Source organism: Pan paniscus, chromosome 1 (genome assembly GCF_029289425.2).
Source record: "Pan paniscus chromosome 1, NHGRI_mPanPan1-v2.0_pri, whole genome shotgun sequence".
NCBI lineage: Eukaryota > Metazoa > Chordata > Mammalia > Primates > Hominidae > Pan > Pan paniscus.
The window spans coordinates 47,235,593-47,251,433 of record NC_073249.2 but is presented as its reverse complement, the minus strand read 5'-3'; the positions used below and the strand labels follow the sequence as shown (position 1 = coordinate 47,251,433).

The following is a 15,841-nucleotide window of genomic DNA, read 5'->3' as shown; positions in this document are numbered from 1 at the left end:
TCCTCTGTCCACCCACCCACACCCCTTGGCCTCAGCCTGCCCTGTACCCAAGCTTCCCTCCCCCTCTCCTGGGGATCTTAACGGCCTTGTTCTCTCTCCCTGGCACCCACCCCCAGGGCGGGTGATGCCGCCAAGAGAGAGGGAGGCCGTTGCTAGGTGATGGCGCCGCCATGCACACACCCTTTGTGCTGGGGAGTGACACCCACCCGTTTCTCAGCAGACCTGTTGCCACGGTGACTGAAGCCCCCGGCTCTGTCTGTAGAAACTTCAGATGGGTGGGGGAGCAGGTTGGAGAGGGGACCAAAGGCAGGCCTGTCGTGCTGAAGCTCGTGGGGACCGTTTCCTCGGCATTTCCCCAACTCCTTCTCCACCCCCCTGCCAGGCCCGGAAGTACCACCAGCTTCCTAAGGGATGCAGGAAGGGGCCGGGTGAACTGAGGTGAAGTCCAGGGCAGGGGAGTCAGACCCCTCAACATCCTGTTTAGGGGTCCTCCTCCACAAAGGGTGCCCTCCACCTCTCCCTCCTACTGGTTGGCCGGCTCAGAGATGAAGGGGGAGAGATGGTGGCTCCAAGGCTCTGCCACCGCCGCCTCCCAAGCCTGCCAACGTGAATGGCTTGCAGAATCAGTCAGCAGGCCAGCGGCCTTGGGAAAGAGCCACTGTCCTCGCAGCCTGGGCCAGCTGGGGGAACAATGTAGGGTTTGTTGCTTAGGGGTCCCAGGCTTGCGGGGGGGTTGGCACATGGTGGGCGGTGGACTTGAGCTGGGATGCTCTGAGGGGGCACTGACACGCTCACCCAATGGCAGACTTCAGACCAGCCCTCAGATCCTGATGCCAGGTTACAGGGCTGAGGGGAGCCTGAAATCCACTGGGTCTCCCTGCTCCACTTGGGAGTCACCTTCTCATCACCTATCCTGGAACTGAATGCAATTACTTAAACTCAGTCTCAGCTTCCTCATCTGTAAAATGGGAATAATCTGTCCTTCACAGAGGATTATGGTCATTTAATGAGACAAGATACATAAAGCACTTTGCATGGTGCCCCGAACCTTTTATTCCTTCCTCTCCTTTAGGAATTCAATTCTCTAGTGTTAGGAGCAGGCTTGGCCCAGGGATTCTTAAATGCATCCAGGTTTTGGCATCAAAGGGCCCCAAACATGACAATTTACCTATACTCATGGTCTGTTCCCATTCAACTTTAATAGGTTATGTGTGTTTTTTTTTTCTTAAGAGCTGGGGGGGAGTCTCACTATGTTGCCCAGGCTGGCTTTGAACTCCTGGGCTCAAGCAGTCCTCCTGTCTCAGCCTCCTGAGTAGCTGGGACTACAAGTGTGTACCACCATGCCTGGCTGAACACTTTTTTTTTTTTGAGACAAGATCCCACTCAGTCACTCAAGCTGAGTGCTGTGGTGTGATCACAGCTCATTGCAGCCTCCACTTCCTGGGCTCAAGCGATTCTCCTGCCTCAGCTTCCTGAGTAGCTGGGACTACAGGTGCGCACTACCACGCCTGTCTAATTTTTGATTATTTGTAGAGATAGGGTCTCACTATTTTGCCCAGGCTGGTCTCAAACTCCCAGACTCAAGTCATTCTCCTACCTCGGGCTCCCAAAGTACTGGGATTACAGGCATGAGCACCTGGCCCCTGAACAAATTCTTTAAGTCATATTAGCACCTGCTGCACGCCAGCACTGTGGAAGGAGGATGCTTGCTTGCTTCCTGGTAACCAGCTCTCTTATCTCAAACCTCAATCCTCAGTGAGGATCACAGGATCTGAGAAAGGCACCTTGGCCTGGAAACAGCCCCAGATGAGTGAGATTGCTGGTCCTCTCCCGGGATCCCAGGCCCAGGAAAACCTAGCCATGCTTGCAGTCAGGAGAGGGCAGGGGATAGAGCCCTGGCTCCCATTCAACCTCCTTAGCCAGGAGGGCATGTCCCATTTTGCTTAGGAGTTGGGAGGTACCCTAGAATCACTTAGCTTCAGATGCCAAATTCCATCCACATTCTTTCCTCCAACTCTCCGGCAGTGGGGAACTGCCTCTCCAGGCAGGGAACTGCTCTGACAGGTCTGATGACTGCCTCCAGGAGGAAGCCCTGGGTACCAATGAAGGTGAGGGGCTGGAGGGCCCAGGACGGGGAGTCAAGGTCCCCACTCCCAGGACTAAGGGACAGTTTGGCTCCTTTTTCCTGCAGTGGGAGGGGTGAGAAGGGCTGGGGTGTTCTGCAAGGGCCTGCTCCATTTTCCAGGGTAAAGGAGAGGCCGAGGGAGGTGGAGCGGGAGGAGGTGGGGCTTACTGTGAAACTGGGTCAAGATGGCCTCGGATTTGAGCAGGCAGGGTCACCAGGCTCTGAGGCAGCAGCTGTGAGCAGTGCCGAGGGAGGACCAGCTCTGACGGTGAGGTCGGGTGGGGGACTAGAATCCAGCAGAGGAGCGAGGGCAGGGCTCCTGCCAGGAAACCCATAGCATTGACACTAACTGAGAGGCAGCAAAGGCGGTGACACTCCCCCAGGCTCTGTGGGCCCAGCCCTACCCCTGAAGCACAGTTAACTGGTTCTGGGGTAGGAACTGGGGGCCGGAGGGACAGGGTTCTGGTTCTGGCTCAACCTTGGCTGCTGGTGAGATCCAGGGCCTGGGAAAGAGGGGCTGAGGCCTGAACTGGGCCTAACGAGAGTGCAGCTCAGTTCGCACACAAAACAGCACCCAGCCCTGTCCCCCTGCTGCCTCTACCCAGCCCTGGGCAGTTCCCTCAACAGAGCTCTGCAGCCCCAAGTGGCAGCTGCTGGCTCAAAGCTGGGACTACATGAAAGTCTGAAAAGAGAATGAGAAGGAGGTGGCGCAAGAGCCTGGACGCACGTGTGGGAGGCCGTTTTGTGCAGCGCCATTGTGCTCCCCGGGCGGGCATGTGCTCGCGCTCCGTGGCTCTGTTGGTGCCCAGCGTGCGGGGGTGTGCTGGTGGCCCTGTGGGCCTGTAGGGCAACCCATGCCAACTGCGGAAAAGTAACCAGCACCATACACCCCCCCCAACACAAAACTGGTCATTTATTTTTTTTGTTGTCGTTGTTATTAGGAAGCAAAAAAATGTACAGTTACAAGAATCATTTTCCAAACAGAGGTTAAATATGAGCTGAAAAGTGTAAAAAAGGAAGAGGAACATCACTTTACAAATCATTAAATTAAACAAATAAACAAACAGAACCCAAAGAACCAACCCCCCATGCTGAGTTCTCTCCTTGTGCAACTCTGCAAAATGAGAACAGAAAATGAAGTGGGCCGTGGAGGTGGGGGCCCTGGGGAGGGGCGGGAGCTGGGAGCCAGGAACAGGCAGGAGGGGGCTGCTGGGGCATGGACGCTGGCTTTCTGCCCCGTGTGCCTGGTGGTTTCTGGTACCTGGTCGTCGTACCTGGTGGCTCTACCCAGGCTGGGGGTCGAGGGGAAGGGCCCCCAGAGGCCCCTGCCAGCCTGTGGCATTCAAGCACTGCCAGGACAAGCCAGATTGGGCGGTGGAAACACACGGGACAGGGAGGCGGCCACCAGTGCCCAGGCTGGTACCTGCCGCAGGTGCCAGCCTGCACCTCTCCTGATCTGAACTTGCCCCAAGTCCACCTGCGTCTCCCTCCTTCTCTCCAGACTGCCCCCTCCCAGATCCTGAAAGGCCCCTGCAGCATCAAATGGTTGATTTTAGTCTTTGCTTAAATTAAAAAATTAAAATATATATACATATATATACTGTACACACAGGACAATAACAGAGAGTGTTGAAAAGGGAGGTACAAGAGCGGGCCGGGGAAAAGCCAGGGGCGGGGGCTGTGGCCCAGGGCTGTTGGGAGGGAGGCAGGGCTGGGTGATGGGACAAAGGTAGCGGGGAAGGGTGAGAAGTTAGGGGACCAGAATGGGGGGCAATTTATTTTACAATAAAAACAGGAGTTCAAACCTCAGCAGAACAGGACTCTGGGGTCCCCAGAGGGCCCTCCTCACACTGGGTGAGGAGGGGTGGGCTTAGGGGGACGACAGGGGTGGGCGGGGAGCTCGGCTTCAGGTTTAGATGATGACGGTCCCTGGTCTGAGGGAGAAGGGCTGGAGTCTCAGCTTCTCCGTGACTTCGAGTGTTGAATAAGCCACTGTAGGGTGATGTCTGATGGGAGAAAAGAGAACAGCTTATAAGGCCTGCAAGTACTGGCCGTGCTGGGGCAGCAGAGAGGCCCAAGAAACCAAACCTAAGGGTATCAGAAGTCCAGAGGTGCCAGGAGGGGTGGCGCACACCTGGAGTCCCAGCTACATGGGAAGCTCAGGTGAGAGGATTGCTTGAACCCAGGAGTGGAGTTGGAGGCTGCAGTGAGCTATGGTCACGCCACTGAACTCCAGCCTGGGTGACAGAGGGAGACACTTTCTCAAAAACAAGAAGTCCAGAGCTGGCAAGCGCCACATGGCCCTGAATCAGTAGTAGCGGAATTCAGGTGCTGGGAGAGAGACAGCCACAGCATGTCAGAGCCAGCAGGGACCTGAGAATCACCGGGTCCAGCCCTGGAATCTTAGAAACGAGGAGGTGAAGCCCAGAGCGGGGATCGATTTGCCCGAGATCACACAACCGCGTGGCGACAAGCTGGGATAGTGCCCAGAATCTGGGCCACCTGGCTGCCTTTTCTACCCAAGAGCCACAGGGCTTTGGACTTCAGGGAAAGTTGTGGAGCGAGAACCTTTGAGAGCCACTAAAACACTCAGAAATGCCTCTCCCCTCTCCTCCCTTTCCCCCATCCTACGCACCAATGTTGTCCTTTTCTTTGCAAGAGATGGAGTAGCAGCAGATCTCTCGGTCCTGGATGGCAGACAGATTCCTGGGGGAAACCAGAGTAGAGTCCGCTGAGGCTACGAACGTCCAGGGGGCCTGGGGCTAGGGGACAGCAGGGCCTTTTTCTTACCTAAGAGGCTACAAAGGGGAGGGTGAGGTGCCTGAAAAGGTCGGCTCTGCTGCCACCGTGTGGCTAATACTAAGAACAGCAGCAAGCCTAGGCTGTTGGTCTGGTGGTTGGGGAATTGGGAGAGCAGAAAGTAATATAGAGTCACCCAACTCACATTTTCTCAATCAGCTCCTTCTCATCCAATGCTCCCGGAAGGTCTCGCTTGTTACCCAGGACTAAGACCTACGGAGAAGGGAGGGTGAGGATGAGGTCTAGGGCAGCCGTGCCCAGGTTGTCTGGGTGGTGAGCTGGCCTCCTGGGTCCCGTTTCCTCTCTGCGCCCCTACCATGCCTGGCTTTTACCTGCTCCCAGTGACTTCCCAGCCGAGCTCCCTCCCCATCCCGCTCCCTCAGGTCTGCTGACCGGGATGCCCTGCAGCTGAGGTTTGTCCAGTAGGTTGTGGAGCTCGTTCTTAGAGGCCTCAATCTTCTCCTGGTCAGCAGCATCCACCATGTACCTGGGGAAAAAGGCAGGGTGGGGACAAGCATGTTGACACCACAGGCTGAGGTGGTGCAAGGAAGAGAAGGAGCTGCTGCTTGGAGGTGAAAGCATCTGTTGCAGCTTGGTCACCTCGGGATCCATGGGCTACCTGGCCTGGCTCAAGGCAGGTGCTCCACGGATGTTTTCTGAGTCTATGGGAGTGAACAGCTGCAGGGACTCCTTAGGCCTGCCATTAGCCTCCAAGTGCTACTCTGGGGAAGCCGTTACTCATGTGGAAAAGCGTGGGCCCTTTGAGATTAGCTGTAAGTCCCTCTCAAAGTGACCCACTTATGTTTTCATGGAAAGACTAAATAAGGTTAGAGTGAAAAAAGCAAAGGAAACCTTAGAAGATTTCTTTTAGCAAGATACTTTTTGTTATCAGGTTAAAAAGCAACCTATTGTGTATTCTAAACAATCTATTGTTTGGGCATATATATATAGAATAAATTTTATTATTATTATTAATATCATTTTTGAGATGGAGTCTCGCTCTGTTGCCAGGCTGGAGTGCAGTGGTGCAATCTCAGCTCACTGCCACCTCCGCCTGCCAGGTTCAAGCGATTCTCCTGCCTCAACCTCCCAAGTAACTGGGACTACAGGCACATGCCGCCACGCCCGGCTAATTTTTTGTATTTTTAGTAGAGATGGGGTTTCACCATGTTAGCCAGGATGGGCTCAATCTCCTGACCTCGTGATCCACTCGTCTCGGGCTCCCAAAGTGCTGGGATTACAGGCGTGAGCCACCGCATCCAGCCTATTATTTTCTGAGGCAGGGTCTCACTGTCTGTCACCCAGGGTGGAGTGCAGTGGTGCAATTACAGCTCACTGCAGCCTCGGCTTCCTGGACTCAAGAGATCCTCCCACCTCAGTCGTCTGAGTAGCTGGGACTACAGGTGCGTGCTACCAGGCTCAGCTAATTTTTGTACTTTTGTAGAGATAGGGTTGCACCATGTTACCCAGGTTGGTTTTGAACTTCTGACCTCAAGTAATCCGTCTGCCTTGGCCTCCCCCTGTGCCCTGCCATTTTTCTTTTCTTTTCTTTTCCTTTTTTTTGAGACAGAGTCTCGCTTTGTCGCCCAGGCTGGAGTGCAGTGATGCGATCTCGGCTCACTGCAAGCTCCGCCTCCTGGGTTCACGCCATTCTCCTGCCTCAGCCTCCCGAGTAGCTGGGACTACAGGCGCCTGCCACCACGCCCAGCTAATTTTTTTTGTATTTTTGGTAGAGACAGGGTTTCACCGTGTTAGCCAGGATGGTCTCGATCTTCTGACCTCGTGATCCGCCCACCTCGGCCTCCCAAAGTGCTGGGATTACAGGCGTGAGCCACCGCGCCCGGCCCATGCCCTGCCATTTTTCAATGTTTAAAATTTATTTTATTTTATTTTTTTAAAGACAGGATCTTGCTATGTTGCCTAGGCTGGCCCTAAACTCCTGGGCTCAAGCAATCCTCTTGCCTCAGCCTCCCAAGTAGCTGGGATTACAGGTGTGTGGCACCATGCTCAGCCAAAAAAAAACATTATTTTTAAAAAGCAAGAGAGGGCTGGGCGCGGTGGCTCATGCATGTAATTTGGGAGGCCGAGGCAGGCAGATCACCTGAGGTCGGGAGTTCAAGACCAGCCTAACCAACATGGAGAAACCCTGTCTCTACTAAAAATACAAAAGTGGCCAGGCGTGGTAGCGCATGCCTGTAATTCCAGCTACTCGGGATGCTGAAGTGGGAGAATCGCTTGAACTTGGGAGGCAGGAGGTTGTGGTGAGCCGAGATCGCACCATTGCACGCCAGCCTGGGCAACAAGAGCGAAACTCCGTCTCAAAAAAAAAAAAAAAAGAATCATTTAAACCACACAAAATTCAAGACAGTGGTGACTTTGGGTTGAGGGGAGGGAGACAAGTCAATGAAGAGGATGCACAGGTGCATCTGGCTGGTTAACAGTCTATAGTCTGTTTCTTAGATTGGGTAGTGAGTGCCCAGGGCATTTATCCAATAAGAAACAAGTGGCATGCAAAATAAATGCAGGCCCTGGACCGACACTGTGTCATGAACCAAGGATTATGTCTAATAAAACCCTGCGCCTCTGAGGTCCTCGAAGGTAGCAGGGCTAGGGGGGCCGGGTAAGGCTGGAGTCTGGCGATGCCTCCCGTGTACTTACACAATGGCGCTCACTCCTCGGCAGTAGCGCTCCCACATGCTGCGGAAACGCGGCTGTCCCCCAATGTCCCAGAGCTGAGCAAGAAGAGGGTGAGATAGCCTCAGTAGTGGGCAGGCCACCAAAACGTGTCTTGGGTCTCAAATGCCCCCTCCTACCCTGCCCTACTCTCCTCTGCCTCCCCGGCTTCCTCTCCAGTTCTCCCCCGTCTCCACCCGCTCTCCGTCTACCTTAGAAGTCTTCTACTGTCTTTTCCCAGCTCCTCAGCAGGGGGACCCTGGCCTCTGCCCCACTTCAGCTCGCTCCTCCCAGGGGCCTCCGTTGCCCTCCCCAACACACACACACACACACACACACACACACAGTCCTCTGCACCCCCCAAGCTTCTGGGCCCTCACCTTGATAGTCACATTCCCTTTGGTGATTTTGCGCATGTTGAAACCCACGGTGGGGATCATGTCCTCGTTGAACTGTCCTGACTGGAAAGAAGACTCAGAATGGGAAACAGTGCAAAAATCGATATGCCCCCGCCGCAGACCAAGAGGCTGCGAGAACCATGCAGAGGCCAGGCCAGAGCTTCCTAGACTTCCCACTGTGGGGTACTCTTGCACATCCTGTGCTTTCAGGCAGGATGGGCTATCACCAACCTATGTGCCCGCCTACACCTGGGGATGCCCTGTGAAAAGACCCGCTTTTGTCAGTCTCAATCTCTTTGCCTAGACTAGGGGAAAATTCTTCCTCAAGTCTAACCTACATCTCTCTGTAGTAACTGACGCCACTTGCTCTCCAGTGGAGAGGAAGAAGAAATTACCTTCCAGCAAGAGAACTTGAAGCAAGTCATGTTCTAATAGTTAAGGAGGATCTCAAAGAAAGCAGATGAATTTTCAAACTAAAAAATCAAACTTTTTAGGGCAGAGTATATTGGTCATCCTGAAAATGCAGTGCATGCCAAGCAATTTCTGGATTATCCATGGTTCAGTTTATTTGTGCTGTACTCCAGTTATTGGGAAGGATAACCTACACTCTATATTGTCTGCTTATTTATCTATGTGTCTCCTCACTAGAAAGAACACTTCCTGGGAGAGGACCCAGGTCTATAGTAACACCATTAGTAAATGTTTGCTGAATACTGGGGGTTTGACTGTAATTCCATTTTCCAAAATCCATTCTGTATTGTCTCTAAGATTTCTGGATTCTTCTAAACTACCTACAGGCTTCAAATAAGGCCAGACCCAACTCCCTCCCAGGTCATATCTCCATGTTCACAGGTAGGACACTTCTGCTTATCCCTTGGAAGCAGGCTAAAGAGATGGGGCTCGGCCGGGCGCAATGGCTCACACCTGTAATCCCAGCACTTTGGGAGGCTGAGGGGGCAGATCACGAGGTCAGGAGTTTGAGACCATCCTGATCAACATGGTGAAACCCCATCTCTACTAAAGATACAAAAAATTAGCCGGGTGTGGTGGCGTGTGCCTGTAATCCCAGCTACTTGGGAGGCTGAGGCAGGTGAATTGCTTGAACCCAGGAGGTGGAGGTTGCAGTGAGCCGAGATCATGCCATTGTACTCCAGCCTGGGTGACAGAGCAAGACTCCGGCTTGAGAAAAAAAAAAAGATGAGGCTCATTCAACATTGAACCTGAGGGTGATAGCCCTGTTCCTTTTTTTTTTTCTGAGACAGAGTCTCGCTCTATGGCCCAGGCTGGAGTGCAGTGATGTGATCTCAGCTCACTGCAGCCTCTGCCTCCTGGGCTCAAGCGAGGGTCTCCTGCCTCAGCCTCCCCAGTAGCTGAGACCACAAGCATGTGCCACCACACCCAGCTAATTTTTGTATTTTTAGTAGAGACAGGGTTTCACCACATTGGCCAGGATGGTCTTGAACTCCTGACCTCAAGTGATCTGCCTACCTGGGCCTCCCAAAGCGCTGGGATTATAGGGGTGAGCCACGGTGCCCGGCCAAGCCCTGTTCCTTTACCATGCCTTTTTCTCCCACCAGCTGGTAGGAATAATTTGCCTTGGGTTACATAAAGAGATCAGGGGCCCTGACCATTAGCCAAGATGTAGGAGATGATTGGCTCTTATTTGGTGCCTCCATGTCCACATGAAGACCCCTGATATCCCATCTGAATAGACTGCTTTGATTCCCTTTTTTTTTTTGAGACGGAGTCTCACTCTCTCGCCCAGGCAGGAGTGCAGCGGTGTGATCTCGGCTCACTGTAGCCTCTGCCTCCTGGGTTCAAGCAGTTCTCCTGCCTCAGCCTCCCAAGTAGCTGGGACTACAGGCGCGTGCCACCATGCCTAGCTAATTTTTTTTTTTTTTTTTTTTTTGTATTTTTAGTAGATTCGGGGTTTCACCACGTTGGCCAGGATGGTTTCGATCTCCTGACCTCGTGATCCGCCCACTTTGGCCTCCCAAAGTGCTGGGATTACAGGCGTGAGCCACCGCGCCCAGCCCAATTCCCTTTTATCTGCAGGAACCACCTATTCATCAGGGCCCTAGGATGATATAAGAACTGAGTACCCAGGACTGACACCCAATGACAAGGTCCAGCAGCGGTTTCCAACCTGAGGTCCACAGTTGGGCTTCAGAGATCCCCTGAACCCCCTGAAACTGTACACAATCTGTGTGTGTGCAAAGTTTTGTTTGTGTGTACATTTTTCTGGAGAAAGGGTCTCTCACTTCTTTCAGATATCAAAAAGTTCTGAGAGCCCCCAAAGTTAGGAACCACTGAGGAAGAGGGAATGGCTTCTTCTAGCTAAGCAGGGAGAATTAAGTGTGCTGTAATTACCCAAACCCCGGCAGCATGCTGCAGTCTACCCCATCCCCAACAATAGAGTCTGAGGAAGGAGGCCCAGTTCTTGTTTGTCTCTCATCCCAGGGGGTGCTTGGATAAGAAACTTGAACTTCTCTGGACCTCAGTGTTTCTGAATGTAAAACTGGGGAGAAGGGTTTCGGTCTCCTAGGAACTGTAAATAAGACTCACAACGTGCTTGGAAATGGTTTTGATATAGCATGGGGAACCATCACTGCTCTTTGGCAACTAGAAGATCCACAGGCTACCAAGTAAATGAGAAGCCCAGCCTGGCAGAATGTGACCTTGGCAGACGGGGATGCTGGGAGGGCCTTCAAGGAGCCAGGCTCCCCAGCACCAGTAGGTCTTGTTCAGCTGTGAATCGGAGCTAAGGTGGAATCAGATTATGACTTAATTTCCCTGCTAATGCCTCCCTGTCTCATAAGCTCCTCATTTAAGGTTGGAAGTAACCTGAAGTCATGCAGCCCAACCTCTTGTCTCAGACTTCAATCCCTTCTGCCCCATCCCCTCTTGGGTCAGTTCCAACTATCAGAAAGTTCTTTATATTGAGTTAACAATCCGGCCGGACATGGTGGCTCATACCTGTAATCCCAGCACTTTGGGAGGCTGAGGCAGGCAGATCACCTGAGGTCGGGAGTTCGAGACCAGCCTGGCCAACATGACAAAACCCCATCTCTACTAAAAATACAAAACTTAGCCAGGCATGGTGGTATATGCCTGTAATCCCAGCTACTCGGGAGACTGAGGCAGGAGAATTGCTTGAGCCTGGGAGGCGGAGGTTGCAGTGAGCCGAGATTGTACCACTGCACTCCCAGCCTGGGTGATAGAGCAACACTCTGTCTCAAAAAAAAAAAAAAGAAAAAAGAAAAAAAAGAAAAAAAAAATCTATCATTCCTAGAATGTCCACCCATTGTTCCTAAGTCCCCTTGGGCACTCCAAGACTAGTTATTCCATAGGACAGTCTTTGACACTTTTAAATATTTGAAAATGACCCTGTTGTTTCCTAGGACAAAACATCTCCCACTTTTCTAGCATCACAACTTTTTCAGAACTCAAAGGATGTTTTAGGTTCTTTTTTTTTTTTGAGACGGAGTTTCGCTCTTGTTGCCCAGGCTGGAGTGCAGTGGCGGCACGATCTTAACTCACTGCAGCCTCCGCCTCCTGGGTTCAAGCAATTCTCTTGCCTCAGCCTCCCAAGTAGCTGGGATTACAGGTGGCCACCACCATGCCTGGCTAATTTTTGTATTTTTAGTAGAGATGGGGTTTCGCCATGTTGGCCAGGCTGGTCTCGAACTCCTAGCCTCAGGTGATCCCCCCACTTTGGCCTCCCAATTGCTGGGATTACAGGCGTGAGCCACCATGCCCGGCTGATGTTTCAGGTTCTTAGAAGCAGTGTATATAATTTCTTTCCAGCTCACATTAACCTGCTGAGCAGCTAGACACACTAAACTCAATTTCTATTTACAGCCAGACCTCATAGGGTGAGTAGAAAAAACCCAATGGCGAAAGATCTGAGACAAACAGAGGCCAAATGAACAGGCACAGGTAATTCAGAAATTCAGTGGTAGGCATGGGAACAGAGCCCAGGGGTCCCAACTCTTCGTTTCTTTCTGGAAGACACTCAACTGTGATTATACACGGGGTGGGCAGAAATGCCAGTGTGGTAGCCCCAGAGGATCTGAAAACACTGGAGTGACCGGGACACTGGAATTCCAACTGCAGCCCACATGGGGTGGTTTTCCTTGGGAAGCCTCTCTAAAGAAGGGAATTTAGCTTGCCTGCTCTTTTAGAATGTGCCAGCGGAAGTGGCAAATTTAAGATTAAAAAGGGGACCTTGTGGGCTGGAGATGGGGGGCTTTTCCTGTATATCACAAGAACTCTTGACCCTGGCAGGGGAATTTGGGACTCTTGGGTTCTGTTTCTGGCCTGCTATAGTCTCCAACTCTCTGGATATGATGCTGGTCTAGAGGGGGCCCTCCTGTCAAAGGCTCAACTGCAGACCCAGAAACCGAACCCACCTGGGTACCTGTGGATCCCTGTCCCAGAGCACAGCTATAGTAACACCCTGGGGAACGAGGAGATACCTAGGCCCAGCTGCATTTCTCAGACCTAAACGCCTAGAACCCAAGCCACCTAGGCCTGCAGAGTCAGGTCAGAGTCCAGGTGTTATGTGCCTGCTCTGGGAATCCAAGAGCCTAAGTCAATGCCAAGTTTAACCAGAGGGTCTCTGACCCCAAGGGCAGAGCCTAGGCAGACAGAGCCCAGGGGTGTTAGCTCCGAAAATTACTGTGCCAAAACCGCAGCATTGGCCTGAAGATCCTGCCCTGTCAGGTCAGGAGACAGGAGACACTGGGTCGAGGAAGGGCAGAGGTCATTTGCAGAGCATGTTTGGGAAAGGAAGCCAGTGTTCAATTGTGTAACCACAGGATGCCTGCCCCTCGAGCTTTCCATCTGCCTTCATGCCTCAGGTCCAATGAAGTGACGTCCCCTGCCTTCTAGGACGCTGAGAACTGTCGGGGAGGCCCATCTTCTGCAAGGCGGGGCAACAACACGGACAGGTAGAGGTACCTAGGCCGGCTGGATACATTCCTCTGCTGACCTATCTCATCAGTATCTTTGGTTACTATCTGGCCAACTCACAGTTGTTGGAAACCTCAGCTTTGGGACTGGGGCCAGGTCCCTGGACAACCCCAGCCCCTGTCCCATGCTTCCCCGACCCACAAGCCCTGTCTAGCCTGGCTCTGACAGGCAGGCCGCAGCCATTACTGCAGCCTCAGCTCACACCCATGGAGCTCATCTTCCCCTTTTTTGAGAGAGATTTTAACTCCTTCCCCACCACTCCCCTGGCACTGAAAGACTTACAATCACCCACTTCAGTGTTGACGACCCAAAGCCCTTAGAGCCACTCTCCCAAGGCCCCAGTGGGCCGTGCCCCTACACCTCATCCTCTCTTGTCGGGAGCACCTGCTCCTGCAAACTTCTGAGCCAGACGGAGTCTCCAAACTCCCGTTACCATGCGATCCTCCCTGGACCCCCGGCTAGACACTGCGGGTCGGGGAGAAGTTGGGGAGGAGTCTGGGCTTGAGCCAAGGGCCTCAGCTGACTCCTCTACCCCGGGGGATACCTCCCCTCCCCCTCAATAGGGCCGGGGCTTCCTCTTCCGGCAAGGAGGGGTTAAGCCCTCTGGGTGGGGCTGGGCTTGCCCAAACCCCCTCCTCAAGCCTCTCGGCTGCCCCGTCCCGTGACCCTCTACCCGCAGGACAGGAAGGCCCGTGCACTTTCGCCCCGTCATGCCCCCTTGCGCGGGGGCCAGAGGGGGCCCGTCTCAGCCGGCAGCGGGTCCCTCCTGCTTCGAGAGCCCCTCGGTGCCGCCTGCCCCGTGGCACCGGCCCTGTCTGTTAGTCCCCCTTCCCCTGCCCCCAGCCGTGCAGTACCGGCCCGGGTGAGAGAGCGGGTCGCGCGCCGCCCCGGTCCCCCACGGCACGGGCCGTACTAGGCCCCAAGCGCTCGGGGCCGGCTCCTCCCCCGCCCGGCGCCCGGCCGTGCCCGGCCATGCCAGGCGGCGACCCCGGCTCAGCAGGGCGCGGCGCGGGCGGGGACAGGCCCGACCCGCGGCCCGCGCCCGGGGATCCCGCGCCCGACGCCCTCGTACCGCGATCACGTTGACGAATGTGGTCTTGCCCGAGTACTGAAGCCCGACCAGCGTGAGCTCCATCTCCTCCTTCCAGAATAGGGCCTTGAACCAGTCCAGCAGCTTGTTGAACAAAGCGATCATGGTCGCTGCCGCCGGCCCCGCCCGGTGCCAGGTCCCCGCCGCCCCTCGCTGCCCTCGCGCTGTGGCCCGGAGCGGCCCCTCCCCGGTACGGCCCGGGTCCCGCGGCTCGGTGCGGGCGGAGGCTCAAGCGCGGCGGCCGACGACTCGCTGCCCCGGAATCGGCTCGCCGATGGGTGTGGCTTCAGCGCCCTCCTCCTCCGCCGCCGCCGCCGCCCTCCCTCGCGGCCGGGCCGTGTCCTGCTCGCACCCGAGCGCGCGCTCCTCCCTCGCTGGAGCCGGGGGGCCAGGGGCCGCACCCGCAGGTGGGGTGAGCAGGGAATCCGCAGGTGGGGTGAGCAGGGAATCCGCAGGCTTCAGCGGCGGGGGTTGACCGGCAGCTGGCGTCGAGAGGCGCTTGGGAAATGGGGTCTAATTTATTTTAGACCCTGTCCCCGACTGCCGCGCCCTGACTGGCACCCCCTTTCTTAAAGGGTGGTGGGCTCGAGGTGGGTGAGGTTCCGGTTAAGCAGGAGCCTTTCCAGGTTGAAGGAGAGTGGGTCACCCACTTCCCAGGACACGGAGATGAGATCTCTACGACAGGGAGGCAGATGGAGGCTTTTTTGTCCCTGAACCCTTGCCTCTGAGCATTCCTGGGTACAGTCCCATCCTCTCAAAATGCACCCAGTGCAGAGGGACAACCGTATTCGGGTCTTTTAATACTCCATCTTGTTTTGTTCACCACAATTTACCCCGACCACTTGTTAGGAAGCCTCTGGCCCCAAGTGAAACGGACGCTTGAACTTGCTCCGGATTTTTACCAGCATCCCCAAGATACCCAAACAGATACAGTCCTGGCAGGGGGTTTTCAGTGAGGAACGTCTGTGACAAAGGAAAATGTTGCCCTGTTTTGGTGAAAAGCAGAGTATTCTTCAGGAGGAGAAGTGATAGTTCTCCTCTTGAAGTGGGTGTGGAGTGCCTGCAAAGATGCCTTACTCCTGCCCCTCTCCTTGCAAGACCCACCCATAGGGCCTGCTCAGGCAGGCTGACAACCCCAGCTGGCAGTCCCGGGTAGGCTCAGGCTTCGGGCAGTCCCCAGCCTATGCTGGCTGCCCGTTGGGGTTTGGTTTTCAAATGTAGTCATATGTAGTCTATTGTTTTAGTCAAAAGTGGGTAAACTATCAATATCAACCATATCTGTCCAATCAACTGGAGTTAGATGACCCCAAATAGTCAAACAGTTACCAAAGTAGAAGAATCACAAGGTTTCGGCTAGCATAATATTCTGTTTTTTTTTTTTTTTGATGGGGTCTCACTGTGTGGCCCAGGCTGGAGTGCAGTGATGGGATCTCGACTCACTGCAGCCTCCACCTCCTCGGGCTCAGGTGATTCTTCTACCTCAGCCTCCCGAGTAGCTGGGACTACAGGCATGCGCCACCATGCCAGCCTAATTTTTGTATATTTGGTAGAGACGGGGTTTTGCCATGTTGTCCAGGCTGGTCTCGAAGCCCTGAGCTCAAGCCATCTGCCTGCCTCAGCCTCCCAAAGTGCTGGGATTACAGGCATGAGCCTGGCCAATATTCTGGTTTATTAAGCACCATCTTTCTAACCTCTGCCCTTTATAAGTCCTCCTCTAGCTCCTAAGATAAAGGCTATGGACTGAATGTTTGTGTCCCCCCAAAATCATAGGTTGAAGTCCTA

General features: G+C 54.2%; 1 protein-coding gene across 1 annotated transcript; it reads right to left on the bottom strand.

Moving 5' to 3' along the window:
* Positions 1 to 3,019: 3,019 nt before the first annotated feature.
* Positions 3,020 to 14,344, bottom strand: ARL8A (ADP ribosylation factor like GTPase 8A). Its single transcript, XM_003823019.5, has 7 exons — positions 14,042 to 14,344; positions 7,978 to 8,058; positions 7,583 to 7,656; positions 5,318 to 5,411; positions 5,070 to 5,137; positions 4,761 to 4,831; positions 3,020 to 4,131 (listed from the first exon to the last, which is right to left on the bottom strand). The coding sequence occupies exons 1-7, from the start codon at positions 14,162 to 14,164 to the stop codon at positions 4,082 to 4,084; spliced, it is 561 nt and encodes a 186-aa protein (XP_003823067.1). The 5' UTR covers positions 14,165 to 14,344; the 3' UTR covers positions 3,020 to 4,081.
* Positions 14,345 to 15,841: the final 1,497 nt, after the last annotated feature.

Bases quoted from the DNA above. Each gene is read 5' to 3' on its own strand.
- ARL8A (XM_003823019.5), bottom strand. From the start codon at position 14,164: ATGATCGCTTTGTTCAACAAGCTGCTGGACTGGTTCAAGGCCCTATTC. The intron at 8,059-14,041 runs GTACGAGGGCGT...TCTTCTTTCCAG, and splicing joins CATTCGTCAACGTGATCGCG to TCAGGACAGTTCAACGAGGA. The intron at 5,138-5,317 runs GTCAGCAGACCT...CCTTCTCCGTAG, and splicing joins CTCAGCTGCAGGGCATCCCG to GTCTTAGTCCTGGGTAACAA.